Below are 17,731 nucleotides of genomic sequence, written 5' to 3'. Positions count from 1 at the left end.
ATGCTGATCGAGCCAGCGACGCCCAAGTCCCGTAAATGAATTAAAAAACCCCAATCACATGCAGACTAAACATTTGGTCATTTGTCCAGGCACCAATAACATGAAAAAGTTGGCAATGCAATCATTTAACAAGGACCTTCAATAAACAGTTGAACGAACCAGACAGGGAGGCTCCAGATTCTTTGGCTGTCAGCTGGATCTCTGCAGGGGACAGAAGGCACAGATGCTAGAATTGGTGCCTTATCCTGAGATTTTTTTATTTTTTTATACTTTTCCAATATACCCTCCAAACCAGGCAGCATCCTGGTAAATCTCCTCTGCACTCTTTCCAGCGCTTCCACATCCTTCTTATAGTGAGGTGACCAGAACTGCACACAATATTCCAAATGTGGTCTCACCAAGGTCCTGCACAGTTGCAGCATAACCCCACGGCTCTTAAACTCCAACCCCCTGTTAATAAAAGCTAACACACTATAGGCCTTCTTCACAGCTCTATCCACTTGAGTGGCAACCTTTAGAGATCTGTGGATATGGACCCCAAGATCTCTCTGTTCCTCCACAGTCTTCAGCCTCCACCTTTGACCCTGTAATCCACATTTAAATTAGTCCTACCAAAATGAATCACCTCACATTTATCAGGGTTAAACTCCATTTGCCATTTTTCAGCCCAGCTTTGCATCCTATCTATGCTTCTCCAATCTATCTATGTAACTGAAGTTCCGCATCCCTGGAGTCATTCTCATCAATCTTTTCTACACTCTCTCCAATACCTCCATATTGTTTCCAAACTGTGGCGCTCTGAATTGGATGTAATACACCAACTGAGGGCAAACCAGTATTTTATACAAGTTTAACATAACCTCTTTTCTCTTGTACCCTATGCCTCTATTAATAAAGCTTAGGGTACTGTACAATTTAATAACCATACATAATACTTTATGGTTTAACTTTAATAAGGTTTACAACCTATCTTAGAAACATAGAAAAACTACAGCACAAAACAGGCCCTTCGGCCCACAAGTTGTGCCGAACATATCCCTACCTTTTAGGCCTACCTATAACCCTCCATCCTATTAAGTCCCATGTACTCATCCAGGAGTCTCTTAAAAGACCCTATTGAGTTTGCCTCCACCACCACTGACGGCAGCCGATTCCACTTGCCCACCACCCTCTGTGTGAAAAACTTACCCCTAACATTTCCCCTGTACCTACCCCCCAGCACCCTAAACCTGTGTCCTCTCGTAGCAGACATTTCCACCCTGGGAAAAAGCCTCTGAGAGTCCACCCGATCTATGCCTCTCAACATCTTATATACCTCTATTAGGTCTCCTCTCATCCTACGTCTCTCCAAGGAGAAAAGACCGAGCTCCCTCAGCCTATCCTCATAAGGCATGCCATCAATCCAGGCAACATCCTTGTAAATCTCCTCTGCACCCTTTCAATCTTTTCCACATCCTTCCTGTAATGAGGCGACCAGAACTGAGCACAGTACTCCAAGTGGGGTCTGACGAGGGTCTTATATAGCTGCATCATTATCCCCAGATTCCTAAACTCAATCCCTCGATTGATAAAGGCCAGCACACCATACGCCTTCTTAACCACCTTCTCCACCTGCGGGGCCGATTTTAGAGTCCTATGGACCCGGACCCCAAGGTCCTTCTGATCCTCTACAGTACTAAGAGTCTTTCCCTTTATATTGTACTCCTTCATCCCATTTGACCTGCCAAAATGGACCACTACGCATTTATCTAGGTTGAAGTCCATCTGCCACTTCTCCGCCCAGTCTTGCATCCTATCTATGTCCCTCTGTAACTTGTGACATCCCTCCAGACTATCCACAACCCCACCAACCTTCGTGTCGTCGGCAAACTTACCAACCCATCCCTCCACTTCCTCATCCAGGTCATTTATGAAAATGACAAACAGCAGCAAGGGTCCCAGAACAGATCCCTGGGGCACACCACTGGTGACCAACCTCCATTTAGAAAAAGACCCATCTATACCCACTCTCTGCCTTCTTTGGGCAAGCCAGTTCTGGATCCACAGGGCAGCAGCACCTTGGATCCCATGCCCTCTCACTTTTTCTAGAAGCCTTGCATGGGGGAACCTTATCGAACGCCTTGCTAAAATCCATATAAACCACATCTACCGCCTTCCCTTCGTCAATGTGTTTAGTCACATTTTCGAAGAACTCCACCAGGCTCATAAGGCACGAAGTCCAAAGATGTGCGGCTTAGGTCGATTGGCCATGCTAAAATTGCCCCTTAGTGTCTTGAGATGCGTAAGTTAGAGGGATTAGCGGGTAAATGTATAGGGATATGGGGGTAGGGCCTGGGTGGGTTTGTGGTTGGTGCAGACTCGATGGGCTGAATGGCCTCTTCCTGCACTGTAGGGTTTCTATGATTCTATGATCTGCCTTTGACAAAGCCATGCTGAGTATTCTTGAGCATACTAAACCTCTCTAAATGCTCATAAATCTTGTCCCTCAGGATCTTCTCCATCAGCTTACCAACCAGAGGTTAGACTCACCAGTCAGTAATTTCCTGGGCTATCCCTATTTCCCTTCTTGAAAATAGGAACCACACCCGCAATCCTCCAATTCTCCGGCATCTCTCCCGTCTCCATCGACGACGCAAAGATCATCGCCAGAGGCTCTGCAATCTCTTCCCTCGCCTCCCACATTAACCTGGGGTACATCCCATCCGGACCCGGCAACTTATCTATCTTGATGCCATTCAAAATTTCCAACACATCCTCTTTCTTAATGTCCACATACTTAATCTTTTCAGTCCACCGCAAGCCCGCAGTACATCCACCCATGTCCTTCTCCTCTGTGAAAACCGAGGCAAAATACTCATTAAGCACCTCTGCCATTTCTACTGGTTCCGTACAGATTTTCCTGTACAATGACTTATGCACATATACACCCAGTCCCTCTGCTCCTGCACTTTAGAATTGTATCTTTATTTCACATTGTCTCTATGCGTTCTTTCAGCCAAAATGAATCAGTTCACATTTCTACACAAAAAATTTCATTTGCCACTTATCCGCCCATTCCACCAAGCTGTCTACATCCTTTTGAAGTTTCACACAGCCACTATTTACAACGGCTCACTGGTTTACAATACTTCTAAGTTTTGTATCATCCACAATTTTGAAATTGTGCCCCGTGCACCAAGGTCTAGGTCATTAATATATATCAGGAAGAGCAGAGGTCCCAACATCCCAACGGGGCAGCATGGTGGCACAGTGGTTTGCACTGCCTCACAGCTCCAGGGATCCGGGTTCGATTCCTGGCTCGGGTCACTGTTTGTATGGAGTTTGCACATTCTCCCCGTGTCTACGTGGGTTTACTCCAGGTGCTCCGGTTTCCTCCCACAGTCCAAAGATGTGCGGGTTAGGTGGATTGGCCATGCTAAATTGCCCCTCAGTGTCGGGGGAATAGCTAGAGTGAGTTTGTGGGGCCTGGGTGGGATTGTGGTCGGTGCAGACTCGATGGCCGAATGGCCTCCTTCTGCACTGTAGGGATTCTATTATCAACCCACAGGGAACTCATCCACTTCATCCAGCCTGAAAAATAACTGTTCACCATTACTCTGTTCTGTCACTCAGCCAATTCTGTATCCATGTTGCTGCTGCCCTACTTATTCCATGAACTATAACTTTGCTCACAAGTCTGTTAGTCTGTCATGCAGCACTTTATCAAATGCTTTTTGGAAGTCCATATACACCACATCAACAACATTATCCTCATCAACCCTCTCTTCTCTATCTTCAAAAAACCCAAGCATGTCAGTTAAATACGATTTGCCCTTAATAAATCAGTGCCAGCTTTCCTTAATTAATCTACATTTGTCCATGTGAATGGTAATGTTGTCCCAAATAATTGTTTCCAGAAGCATCCCCACTACCAAGGTTAAATTGGCTGGTCGGTAGTTTCTGAGCTTATTACTTTTGGAAGAAGAGTGTAACATTTGCCAGTTTTCAGTCCTCTAGCATCACCCCAGAGTCTAAAAAAGATTCAAAAAACACCAGTTCCTCTGTGACATCCACACTCAGTTCTTTTAATATCCTTGGATGCATCTCATCTGGTTCTGGCTTCTTATCAACTTTTAAGTACAGAAAGTCTATCTAATGCCTCCTCCTATCAATTTTAAACATGCCAAGCTTCTGAATTACCACCAGATGCAAAGTATTCATTCAATATCTGTTTAAAATCTTTGTCTTCAATAACCTAGCACAGGAAGCTAATTAAATTTTCATGTGGGATTTTAATCTATGAATGTTCAAATAACATAATTTGTCTAGAGTTTATGGGTAACATCTTCAAAAACAGAGGAATACAACTCAGGAAGCCATTCAGCCCACTGTATCTGTGCCAGCTCTTTAGTAAAGATATCTATTCAATATCACTCCCCTGTGTCCATATTGCCCAGGGCTTTTCCCCCTCAATTATTTATCCAATTCCATTTTGAAAATACTATTGAATCTGTTTGCACTGTCCTTTCAGGCAGTGCGTAATAATCCCAGCTTCTCCACTGTCAAGAAAACAAAGAAATTGTGATATTTTTCTGTTGGTAGTATCATTGATACACAGGTCACTGAAAGTGGCAACGCAGGTGGAGAAGGTAGTCAAGAAGGTATACGGCATGCTTGCCTTCATCGACCGAGGCATTGAGTTTAAAAGTTGGCAAGACATGTTGCAGCTTTATAGAACCTTAGTTAGGCTGCACTTGGAATATAGTATTCAATTCTGGTCGCCACACTACCAGAAGGATGTGGAGGCTTTGGAGAGGTACAGAAAAGATTTACCAGGATGTTGCCTGGTATGGAGGGCATTAGCTTTGAGGAGAGGCTGGAGAAACTTGGTTTGTTCTCACTGGAACAACAGAGGTTGAGGGGCGACCTGATAGAAGTTTACAAGATTATGAGGGGTTTGGACAGAGTGACAGTCAGAAGCTTTTTCCCAGGGTGGAAGAGTCAATTACTAGGGAGCATAGGTTTAAGGTGCGAGAGGTAAGGTTTAAAGGAAATGTACAAGGCAAGTTTTTTTACACAGAGGGTGATGGGTGCCTGGAACTCGCTACCGGGGGAGGTAGTAGAAGCAGATACGATAGTGAGTTTTAAGAGGTGTCTGGACAAATACATGAATAGGATGGGAATAGAGGGATATGGTCCCCGGAAGGATAGAGGATTTTAATTCAGTCGGGAGCATGGTTGATGCAGGCTTGGAGGGCCGAAGGGCCAGTTACTGTGCTGTAATTTTCTTTGCTCTTTGTCATATTTCTTACGTACAAGAACACAAGCTGCTGGGGATTTACGAGCATGCTAATTGAAGGAAGAGACAAACAAAGAACAAAGAACAGTACAGCACAGGAAACAGGCCCTTCGGCCCTCCAAGCCTGTGCCGCTCCTTGGTCCAACTAGACCAATCGTTTGTATCCCTCCATTCCCAGGCTGCTCATGTGACTATCCAGGTAAGTCTTAAACGATGTCAGCGTGCCTGCCTCCACCACCCTACTTGGCAGCGCATTCCAGGCCCCCACCACCCTCTGTGTAAAAAACATCCCTCTGATATCTGAGTTATACTTCGCTCCTCTCACCTTGAGCCCGTGACCCCTCGTGAACGTCACTTCTGATCTGAGAAAAAGCTTCCCCATTCACCCTATCTATCCCCTTCATAATCTTGTACACCTCTATTAGATCTCCCCTCATTCTCCATCTTTCCAGGGAGAACAACCCCAGTTTACCCAATCTCTCCTCATAGCTAAGACCCTCCATACCAGGCAACATCCTGGTAAACCTTCTCTGCACTCTCTCTAACGCCTCCACGTCCTTCTGGTAGTGCGGCGACCAGAACTGGACGCAGTACTCCAAATGTGGCCTAACCAGCGTTCTATACAGCTGCATCATCAGACTCCAGCTTTTATACTCTATACCCCGTCCTAGAAAGCCAAGCATACCATATGCCTTCTTCACCACCTTCTCCACCTGTGTTGCCACCTTCAAGGATTTGTGGACTTGCACACCTAGGTCCCTCTGTGTTTCTATACTCCTGATGACTCTGCCATTTATTGTATAACTCATCCCTACATTATTTCTTCCAAAATGCATCACAGGGTGACTCTGATGATCTAAGCTAACAACAATAAGAGATGGTTTTGATAAGGTGAACCCAGAGGGACTTCAAACAGATGTTTATGTAAGTCAATAACAGGAGTAGATTTGACTGGGTCGTTTCAGTTCAAAGGAGAATATATGCAGGTTGTAAAAGAAAGGAGCAAGTAGGTAATGATAGGGTAAATTTACATTTCTTTGAAATTAAGAACTAAAGTATAAAAATGATTTAATCAACTCTGGCAAGAAAGCATTTCGAAGGAGATAATGGAAAGATCAAAGGGAAAGAATTTATCTAAAGAAATACTGAAACCTATGTGAGAGGGTGGCTGCTTCGATCACCCAGAAGACAGCAAGAATAACTGGTCAGAACTCCCAGAAACCAGTGTGAACAATGCCAGACCTGAAGAATGCGCTGAAGTTAGTCTCAGAGGACACCCGAAAAGAAAACAAAGGCAGTGTGTGATAAAAATTACTGGAATTCTATAGATTTTAAAATCTCTCAGGATAGTCGCTGAATCACGGTTAGCTCTGAGGGTAGTTCAGATTCTTTGGAACTGTTTTAAAGTACTGTTTACTGTAGGAAGCCATTTTTGTGTTTAAGTGCAATTCTATTTTGCCTTTTTCTTTATTTCATAATAAATTTTTACTTTACTATAAAATCACCAGTAATCAGAAGCATCATTCCCAGGTTTCAGAACCTCTCCTCGTACTTTACAAATTGCATAAATCATTTTTGGCTGCTGTTTCAAGTTTCCCCTTGGGATTTGGGCAGCTTGGCAGTTACCATCAGCCTGGCCTTAACACCACATTAACTGAATTCCCTCACCTCTTTACTGTTCTGTAAATCCCTTCTGTCATCATCTCAAACGTAATGGCTTACTTTTCTAAAATGCAATGTCCAGAATTGGGTACAATATCCAGCTGCAACCTAATCAGTGTTTTATAAAGCTTGGCCTCCTTGTTTTCACACTCTTATGTCTCTATGCGTAAAGTCAATTATCACATACTTCTCAATTTGTCTTATCACCTTCAAATGTTTGAGTACTTATGCCACCCACTCCCTCTGTTCCTACATCTCCTTTAAAATTATTCTAGTTATTTTATATTGGCCAAAGTCTTCCGTCCTCATTTGCGGCTGGGATTTTCCGTGTCACTGAGAATGAATGGCATTTTGGCTAGAATGCCAAATTTCCCATTCTCGCCTCAATGGGTCCCGCCTTGGACGCGACCAGAGAATCCCACCAATTGTCTCTCCTCATTCTTCCTACCCGAATGGATCACCTCACACTTCCTTCCGATAAATTTCATCAGGAGGAATTTCAGATAGGATTAACCGTGCTGCCCATCACTTATTATAATGGTACAGCTCTTCCTCTAGTTCATGCACTACAATAGAGTTTAGTATTATCCCAACTACAGTAACGCCTCGCTTTAGGGTCACCCCATTTAACTTTGTTTTGTTTCAATTTGCTTATTCCTTCGAGGTTTTGGTTTTGCATCACTCAGGGTCCACCTCCAGCTCCATTCACAGCCCTACAGATTGTCAAGAAAGGGTCCAGACTGTGGGAAGATAGAGAGAGGGAGAGAGAAAGACAGACTGGGAAAAGAGAGAGAGACACACACACGCACACACGCACACACACACACAAAGGAAATCAAGCAACAAGTTGAGATAAGTTGCAGGGATACTGTAAGGGAAGCACAGGGCTGGATCTTACAAAAACATGGCAAAGTGTCAGTGTCTGACTGAAAACCGGAGTGTTTCTCTGCAGAGGTCCAGTCTGGTTTTCACTCAGATCTTATGGCACTTTGTCAAAAATATAACGGGGGGGCAGTTTCACACAATCATGTTGAGGGCGTGAAACACACCAGTAAAGGACGGCTGAACCGAGATCAGGGCACTCCTATCAGAGCAAAAAAAACCTTCCCCGCCCCACCATGGAGGTCTACAGGACTCCCCACCCCCCGCTTGCAATCAGAGCCGGTATCTCCCTCACCCCATCCCCCTGTGATCAGAATCGACATTTCTCTGCCCCAAACCCCCCCCCAGTCAATGCAGAAATCCAGAAGTTGCTGATGAGATACCCTTCTCTGCATGTTACAATGTAACTATCCCGTCGATAGTGTCAGCCTTGAAATCAACGTTAGGACATGAAGTTCTCTACAGCATAGGAAGCCAGTGCTGATGTACTCAGGTGTAAATGAATATAGGATAAGCCATAATTACTAAATGTAATTTTACAAGTGTGGAGTCTCATTCTCCCCATGTTACACCTTCCTCAATGTTTTTCTGAGAGATTCATTTCCTGCTTAAATGCCTGAACCAGCTCTAGCCAAGATGAACAATCCCTTTTGTACATGCTAACTTAAACTGCTGCTCAGAAGATCCAACTTGGACCCACCTGTTGTTGGAACCAGTGAGTAGCACAATTTGTGCTGGCAGGGTGCAGACATTGTTATAACACTGCCTGCAATTCCATGAATAGGCATTGGTTGGTGACACATCGCAATTCCCATGCCATTGTCAGACCTATTCAAAATAGCTTCCTGCATGTTTTTCTTTTCCCTTTTCTTTCTTTTGGTAGAAATTGATGGCGGAGCGTTAGCCTGACAGGAAAGTATGATGTGGGAGATCCCAGTCTCCCTGAATATTTTAATAAGGATCTTTCAATCTGATTTGTCTTCCACGCAGATTCCTGTAGATGGTGCTGCACTGGAGCAGATTCTGGTTGACAAGAACACCCCAAACCCCGTTAGCAGTGAATGACCAGTCTCTTCTCAGGACAGCTGTTAGCAGTGAATGACCAGCCCTTCCTCTGGACAGCTGTTAGCAGTGAATGACCAGCCCTTCCTCTGGACAGATGTTAGCAGTGAATGACCAGCCCTTCCTCTGGACAGATGTTAGCAGTGAATGACCAGCCCTTCCTCTGGACAGCTGTTAGCAGTGAATGACCAGCCCGTCCTCTGGACAGCTGTTAGCAGTGAATGACCAGCCCTTCCTCTGGACAGCTGTTAGCAGTGAATGACCAGCCCTTCCTCTGGACAGCTGTTAGCAGTGAATGACCAGCCCGTCCTCTGGACAGCTGTTAGCAGTGAATGACCAGCCCTTCCTCTGGACAGATGTTAGCAGTGAATGACCAGCCCTTCCTCTGGACAGCTGTTAGCAGTGAATGACCAGCCCTTCCTCTGGACAGCTGTTAGCAGTGAATGACCAGCCCGTCCTCTGGACAGCTGTTAGCAGTGAATGACCAGCCCTTCCTCTGGACAGCTGTTAGCAGTGAATGACCAGCCCTTCCTCTGGACAGCTGTTAGCAGTGAATGACCAGTCCTTCCTCTGGACAGCTGTTAGCAGTGAATGACCTGTTCCTCTTGTGCAACTGACAGTAAATTCCAGGTAAATAAATTAATATTTTAACACTATTATTTTCTCACTTTCAGCGCTACTTTTAGAAATCAGCTACCAGTCACTGAGCTAAAAACTAAATTTGTTGTTTGTGAATGAGATGACAAAATGAGATTTGGAAACCAAAAGAACATCTCATCTTCTTTTGCCATTCTTTGCTATTCTCGCAGGACTATGTGCCCTTGTATTAGTATATTTGGCATGTTTCAGCAACTCTCTGTAAATCAGAAATAACTTGCATTTAAATGGTCCTCAGTTCGGAGAGAGGTCTTCATCCCAATCAATGATTATTTGAAATACAGTCGCTGTATGGCACCACTTTCCATATTGCAAAGACTCACTAATGGCAGTTGCTAGGAGTTGAGGAAAAATGTTGGAAGACAGGCGTCTAGTTTAACATTGGACAGCATCTCCAATGACAAGTTAGACCATGTGCTAAATTCCTGGGGTATGTTTTGACTCAAGCTCAGGTGTATGTGAAAAGGAGACCATTTAGCCCCTTTTCAATAAGATCATGGTTGATCTGAAATCTAACTCCATATACCCAATCTTGTTTCATATTCCTTAAGTTTTAGATAGATAGATAGAAACCCTACAGTGCAGAAAGAGGCCCTTCGGCCCATCAAGTCTGCACCGACCACAATCCTACCCAGGCCCTACCCACTAATCCCTCTAACCTACACATCTCAGGACTCTAAGGGGCAATTTTAGCATGGCCGATCAACCTAACCTGCACATCTTTGTGAAAAATAATGAAAATCTATCAATCTCAGATTTTAAATCTGCAACTGATCTAGTATCAATTGTTGTTTGGAGAAGCAAGTTTCAAACTTCTATATTCCTTTATGCAGAAAACGTTTGCTAATTTCACTCCTTAAAAGTCGGACTGTAAGTTTTAAACTATGTAATTGTTCTGCTAAATCTGTGCTGCGCTTCTTACAAGGTCATTTTTCCATCCTAATGCGTGGTACCCAGAATGGCTGACAGTATTTATTCTAGGCGTGATTTAATCAGGGCTTTGTAGAACTGTAGCATAATTTCTAGGGAGCACAAAATTGGAAGGTTTGGTAAACTGTGACAAACAGTTCAGGAAATAACCAGTAAGCAGAATGGACAGACAGCTGGTGGATGCAGCTGAAAATGGATACAAGGTAAAGCAAGTACAGAGAATACACACTCAATAGAAGGGTATGATTGAACAGAGGCCTCAGGGTTCAGATAGAAATTGATAAAAGTGCAAGTGCAGATGTTACAGGATATGAGTAAAGTAACAATACATTTGAACAAAAGATTGACCAACAACAGTTAGAGACTGGCCAGTATCAGTTCCCACCTCAGATTAACTTTCAATGCCCAGGTGTCTGCACACTTCACCAGTCTGTCTATGTCTTCCTGAATGTTGTTATCATTCTTATTGTTTATTACATTTTCAAGTTTCATATCATCTGCATACTTTGAAATCATGGCTGTATACCCAAAACAAGTTATTTAGATCAGAGAGCAGTGATCCTAATGCTAACTCTTGGGAGACATCACTGTATACATGCCAATTTGATATCCATGCTGTTCCAATTCCTTTAATCCCATGGGCTGTAATTTTACTGAAGTGTCAGTTCTGTGGTATAAAATTGAAATATGTGGATGCTGAAAACATGAAATAAAAACAGAAAATGCTGCAAATACTCAACAGGAAAGCAGCATCTGCGGAAAGTGAAATTGCATTCTGACAAAAGGTTATTGATCTGAAAAATTGGCTGGAATTTTCAGGTCATCCTCGCTGGTGAGACCTTCCAGTCCTGCAAAAGGCGCACCCCCAACATGGTTTCCCGGTGAGGGATGCATTCAATGGGAAACCCTATTGACAACAGTGGGACCAGAAGGTACCACCACCAGCCAATGGCGGGCTTCTTCCCACTGCCACCAAACTCTCGGCAGGTTTCACGGTAAATCCCACCCATTGACTTTGTTTCTCTTGCCGCAGATACTGTCCTGATTTGATGAGTATTTCCGGCAATCTTTATTACGTGGGAAATTGTTAAATGTTCCTTTAAAAGCCCATATTCACAACATCATCTACACTACCTTCATCAACCATACACTTATGGGCCTCCTCCTCATCGTCCACATCTTCTCAAAAACCACACACACTTCCAAAACTAGGATCCAACTCTGAAACTGTCCCAGCAATGTTAATGGATTAGGTCTTCATTTATCATATCTGAATATTGCATCCAAATGCCACGCGGGGTTTTTGTACTTACAGTGGTGGCCCACTAACCCATAAGGGAATGGGAGGAGAGGAGCATAAAGTGGGTTTTGAGTGTGCTGCAGAATAGGATTCCATTTGTAAATATGTTCTAGGACTTCAGAATTGTTGTAGTTCACCTGAAATAAAGGGAGGGGAACATATTTTAGATTAAGGAACCAAGGCCCAGAGCTCAAATGGATGAGAATCAATCACGAGAGAGCAATTTCATAAATTGCTGGCAGGAAAATCAAAATTAATATTTGCAAATTCTGGATAACACAGCAGGTCAGTCAGAATCTAGACCCAGAAAAGAAGAAAAAAGAAAAAAAAATTACAGCACAGGAATAGGCCCTTCAACCCTCCAAGCCTGCACCGACCATGCTGCCCGGCTGAACTATCATGTATTTGTCCAGATGCCCCTTAAAAGTTACTATCGTATCTGCTTCCATCATCTCCCCTGGCAGAGAGTTCCAGGCACCCACCACCCTGTGTAAAAATCTTGCCTCGTACGTCTCCTTTAAACCTTGCCCCTCACACCTTAAACCTCTGCTCCCTAGTAATTGACTCTTTCACCCTGGGAAAAAGCTTTTGACTATCCATGCCTCTCATAATCTTGTTGACTTCTATCAGGTCGCCCCCTCAACCTCCGTCTTTCCAGTGAGAACAAACCAAGTTTCTCCAACCTCTCCTCATAGCTTATGCCCTCCATATCAGGCAACATCCTGATAAATCTTTTCTGTACCCTCTCCAAAGCCTCCACATCTTTCTGGTAGTGTGGCGACCAGAATTGAACACTAGATTCTAAGTGCGGCCTAACTAAGGTTCTATAAAGCTGCAACATGACTTACCAATTTTTAAACTCAATACACCAGCCGATGAAGGCAAGCATGCCGTATGCCTTCTTGACTACCTTCTCCACCTGCGTTGCCACTTTCAGTGACCTGTGTACCTGTACACCCAGATTCCTCTGCCTATCAATACTCTTCAGGGTTCTGCCATTTACTGTATATTTCCCATCTGTATTAGACTTTCCAAAATGCATTACCTCACAATTTTCCGGATTAACCTCCATCTTCAAGCTCTCCGCCCAAGTCTCCAACCGATCTATATCCTCCTGTATCCTCTGACAGTCCTCATCGCTATCCGCAATTCCACCAACCTTTGTGTCATCCGCAAACTTACTAATCAGACCAGTTACATTTCCCTCCAAATCATTTATATATATTACAAACAGCAAAGGTCCCAGCACTGATCCCTGAGGAATGCCACTTGTCACAGCCCTCCATTCGGAAACGCACCCTTCCACTGCTACTCTCTTGTCTTCTATGACCGAGCCAGTTCTGTATCCACCTTGCCAGCTCATCTCTGATCCCATGCGACTTCACCTTCTGCAGCAGTCTGCCATGAGGGACCTTGTCAAAGGCCTTACTGAAATCCATGTAGACAACACTGCCCTAACCTCATCAATTATCTTTGCCACTTCCACGAAAAACTCCCCTTCACAACACCACGTTGCCTCTCACGAATACATCCACTTATTTCCAAGTGGGAGTAAATCCTGTTTCGAAGAATCGTCTCCAATAATTTCCCTACCATTGACATAAGGTTCACCGACCTGTAATTACCTGGATTATCCTTGCTACCCTTCTTAAACGAAGGAACAACATTGGCTATTCTCCAATCCTCTGGGACCTCCCCTGTAGCCAGTGAGGATACAAAGATTTCTCTCAAGGCCCCAGCAATTTCCTCCCTTGCCTCTCTCAGTATTCTGGGGTATATCCCATCAGGGCCTGGGGATGTGTCGTCCTTACTGTTTCTCAAGAACCCCAATATCTCCTCCTTTTTGATTGCAACAGGACCCAAACTATTTACACACCCTTCCCCAGACTCATCATCCACCAAGTCCTTCTCTTTGGTGAATACTGACACAAAGTACTCATTTAATAACTCGCCCATTTCTTCTGGCTCCACGCGTAGATTCCCTCCTCTGTCCTTGAGTGGGCCAACCCTCTCCCTGGCTACCCTCTTGCTCTTTATATATGTCTAAAAAGCTTTGGAATTTTCCTTAATCCTGCTGGCCAATAACTTTTTGTGACCCCTTTTATCCCTTCTGACTTCTTGCTTAAGTTTCTTTCTACTTTCCTTATATTCCACACTTGCTTTGTGTGTTCCCAGCCTCCTTGCTTTGACAAATGTTTCCTTTTTCTCTTTGACTAGGCTCACAATATCTCTCGTTATCCAAGGTTCCTGAAACTTGCCATACTTATCCTTCATCCTTACAGGAATGTGCCGGTCCTGAATCCCTATCAACTTACACTTGAAAGCCTCCCACATGCCAGATGTTGATTTGCCCTCAAACATCTGCCCTCAATCTACATTCTTCAATTCCTGTTTAATATTGTTGTAATTAGTCTCCCCCAACTTTAGCACCTTAACTTGAGGACTATACTTATCTTTATCCATCAGTGCCTTAAAGATTACTGAATTGTGGTTACTGTTCCCGAGCTGCTCCCCTACTGAAACGTCGACCACCTGGCCGGGCTCATTCCCCAATACCAGGTAGGTCCAGTATGACCCTTTCCTTAGTTGGACTATCTACATACTGCTTCAAGAAGCCATCCTGGATGCTCCTTACAAACTCTACCCCATCCATGCCCCTAGCACTAAGTGAGTCCCAGTCAATATAGGGGAAGTTAAAATCTCCCACCACAACAACCCTGTTACTTTTACACCTTGCCAAAATCTGCTTACATATCTGTTCCTCTATCTCCCGCTGGCTGTTGGGAAGCCTATAGTAAACCCCCAACATTGTGACTACACCTTTCCTATTCCTGAACTCTATCCATATTGCCTCTCTGAATGAGCCCTCCAAGGTGTCCTCCCACAGTACAGCTGTGATATTCTCCTTAACTAGTAGTGCAACTCCCCACCCTTTTTACATTCCCCTCTATCCTGCCTGAAACATCTGCATTTTGGAACGTTAAGCTGCCAATCCTGTCCTTCCCTTAACCAAGTCTCTGTAATGGCAACAACATCGTAGTTCCAAGTACTAATCCAAGCTCGAAGTTCATCTGCCTTACCTGTTACACTTCTCACATTGAAACAAATGCTCTTCAGTCCACCTTTGATTAGCCCAGTCTCTTCGATTAGCAACCACGCCCTGCCTGCTCTTTCTCTGAGTCTTACTGGCCCTACTCTCTGGCTTCCCTTCAGTTAATTCATCTTTGCTTTGGTTCCCACCCACCTGACCTCCCATATGAGGATTTAAATCTCCCGGCCAGAATATTTATGCCCCTCCAGTTTAGATGTAACCCGTCCATCTTGTCCAGGTCCCACCCGGCCCGGAAAAGATCCCAATGATCCAGATATCTGAAACCCTCCCTCCTACACCAGTTGTTTAGCCACATGTTGAGCTGTACTATCTTCCTATTTCTAAAAGGCAAGAGCTGGGGAAAAAGACTCAATACTGAACTTATCCAAAACCAATTCTTCTTCAAATAATGGTCAAAGTTCCTTAATGCCAAACCCCTGTCTTTCAATATGTTAAGAAGTTTAACAACACCAGGTTAAAGATTACTGAATTGGCTTTTGTGTGGCTTTTGCTACCAAATAAACCCGTTGGACTTTAACCTGGTGTTGTTAAACTTCTTACTGTGTTTCAATATGTTGTCCATTATGGAGAAATAACAGGCAAGTAGAGACAAATGGCCTCTGCTGTGCCATACATTTTCTTTATTTTCTATGCTTCTTGTATCCCGAATCACTGCAGTGATAAAACCAAAAAATCCCTCATAAAACAAAATTGTCAAAGTGTAAACTCTCCCTCAATCAGTTGTTCACTGAGTAAACATGGATCATTTGGAGATACCTCGATATCCTGAATCAGGAGCAGCGTTGGCGTCTCCACAGGAGCTTTACAACTGATGACATTCTGAATTGCACAAGCCCACTGAATACATTGGTCCAGGTGTTTTGTGTAGAGTTCATAGCGATGCTTTCGTCCATACACTGTGATGTTCCAATAGCCTAAAAATAACGGTCAAATTATCAGGATTGGAATAGCCTCCTTTGTTTATTCAGCAGGATAATGATCACTCACTGTGTAACTGTACAGAGTCACTGTTTATTCAGGGTAAGGATCACACACAGTGTAACTGTACAGAGTCACTGTTTATTCAGGTAAAGGTCACTCACTGAATAACCTTTAGCCATGTGTGTATCTAGCTTCCCTTTAAATGCATCAATATTATTCACTTTAACCATTCAACCGCAATGAAATCAGGTAAAAAGGTTGAGGACTAATAGATCAGTGAAATGTAGGGACAACAACTGAAGATATGGGGAAAGGTTGCTACTCCAGGTCTCTGCAGATTCCACATCAAGATGCTGAGTAAATGAGATGGGACAGATTCCACAGATAGTGTGGAAGTGTCAAAGATGGTGCCCAAGGTATTTGGCCCTATTCTTTAGCATTGAGGTGCTGAACTTCTAAACACATGATGATGTTGACACACCATCTGGAGACATAATTGACTTTCCTCTCACTGATATCTTGGTCTTTCTTCTCTATGTCTGATTCACTTTCAGCTTCTTGTTGTTTCCATTGAATCTTATATTCACCATTTTCTGGTATAATATGCAACATGGGATCTTCCCTGCCACTGATTTTAGATTTTTAAATGAGGGTTTTATGGGTGAATAATGGCCTGCTTCATGCAGAGGAGCTGCATGGGAGCCACCCAGAAGCTGCAGATGCTTCAGTCACATTGATAAAATGTCTGTACAGAAGTCTCTACCTGTTCCCTTGTATGTGCCCTTATCAGGCCAGAGTACGGAGCACAGGCTGGTCAGGACCAACATTCCAAGTCGCTTTGCATTCAGTTCGTTGTTGGTGTAATAATCCAGTGAATTCTGTGTCAGCACAAACCAGTGTTTTCGAACTCTTAACCAAGGCATCATCACACTGTGCTGCACCTCTTTGAACAGCCAACCTAGCAATGAAGAGGAGACAGGGCGAGCAAGAAACAGATTTTGTAATATCTGAAAACTTAATCACCTACACAGAGCAGAACGGGGGTTCAGATTTGAGTCTGGGATTCAGTTTCTGATGTGGAGATGCCAGCGTTGGACTGGGGTTGGACTTCAGTTTCTGCGCAGGGTAAAGTAAATCTTCTTTTAAAAATGCCATTTCCTTTCTTTTGCTGCTATCTTCTCAATCATAAAATGTTACAGAACAGAATGAGGTCATTCAGCCCATCATGTCTGTTTCAGCTCTTTGAAAAAGCTATCCAATTAATCCCACAGCCTGTTCTTTCCCCATACAAGTTTTTGTTATGTTGTGCAAGTGCTGACTGCTCTCCAAACTTGCAACAGCCAGCTATTCTACAAAAGGGCCTGAGCAGTGAACGTGGGTCAGAGGTTAATCCATGATGGGCAGATTTTTGTTAATCAAAGATATTAAGGGATATGGGGGGTATATGGCAGGTATCGGGAGTTCAGTCACAGATCAGCCATGATCTTGGCCTGTTCCTGTAGTGATGCAGCACTGACTGCGGACCAACCCTAGTTGTTGAATTTTGTTATTCTTTCATGGGGTGTACACGTTATTGGTAAGGCAGACACTTGTGGCAATCCCAAACTGTCCTTGAGAAAATGGTGGTGAGCACAGGGTTAGAAAGGAAGTTCCAGGATTTTGACCAAGCGCTATTGATGGGCCAGTAATATAGTTCCAATTCAGGATGGTGTGAGATTTGAAGGGGAACTTGCAGGCTGTAGTGCTCCCATGTCCTTTTAGATAGAACAAAGAACAAAGAACAATACAGCACAGGAACAGGCCCTTCGGCCCTCCAAGCCCGTGCCGCTCCCCGGTCCAGGATTGAATCCTGAATCCAGGATCCCCACCCAATTTTCCAGCCTATCTACATACCAATATCCTATCCACCGAGCTGTCCCCCACAGCT

General features: G+C 43.9%; 1 protein-coding gene across 1 annotated transcript in view; it reads right to left on the bottom strand.

Annotated features, from left to right (window-relative positions):
- Positions 1-17,731, bottom strand: part of plekhh3 (pleckstrin homology, MyTH4 and FERM domain containing H3) — a 129,049-nt gene that overhangs the window by 68,677 nt on the left and 42,641 nt on the right. Inside the window, exons 4-6 of the mRNA XM_078224295.1 lie at positions 16,568-16,762; positions 15,640-15,797; positions 11,785-11,908 (exon numbers count right to left, since the gene is read on the bottom strand). Coding sequence (XP_078080421.1) covers positions 11,785-11,908; positions 15,640-15,797; positions 16,568-16,762 — 477 coding nt within the window. The remainder of the gene's footprint in view (positions 1-11,784; positions 11,909-15,639; positions 15,798-16,567; positions 16,763-17,731) is intronic.

Source organism: Mustelus asterias, chromosome 11 (genome assembly GCF_964213995.1).
Source record: "Mustelus asterias chromosome 11, sMusAst1.hap1.1, whole genome shotgun sequence".
NCBI classification, from domain to species: Eukaryota; Metazoa; Chordata; class Chondrichthyes; order Carcharhiniformes; family Triakidae; genus Mustelus; species Mustelus asterias.
The sequence above is the reverse complement of the archived record's forward strand: the minus strand, read 5'-3'. Positions and strand labels throughout refer to the sequence as shown.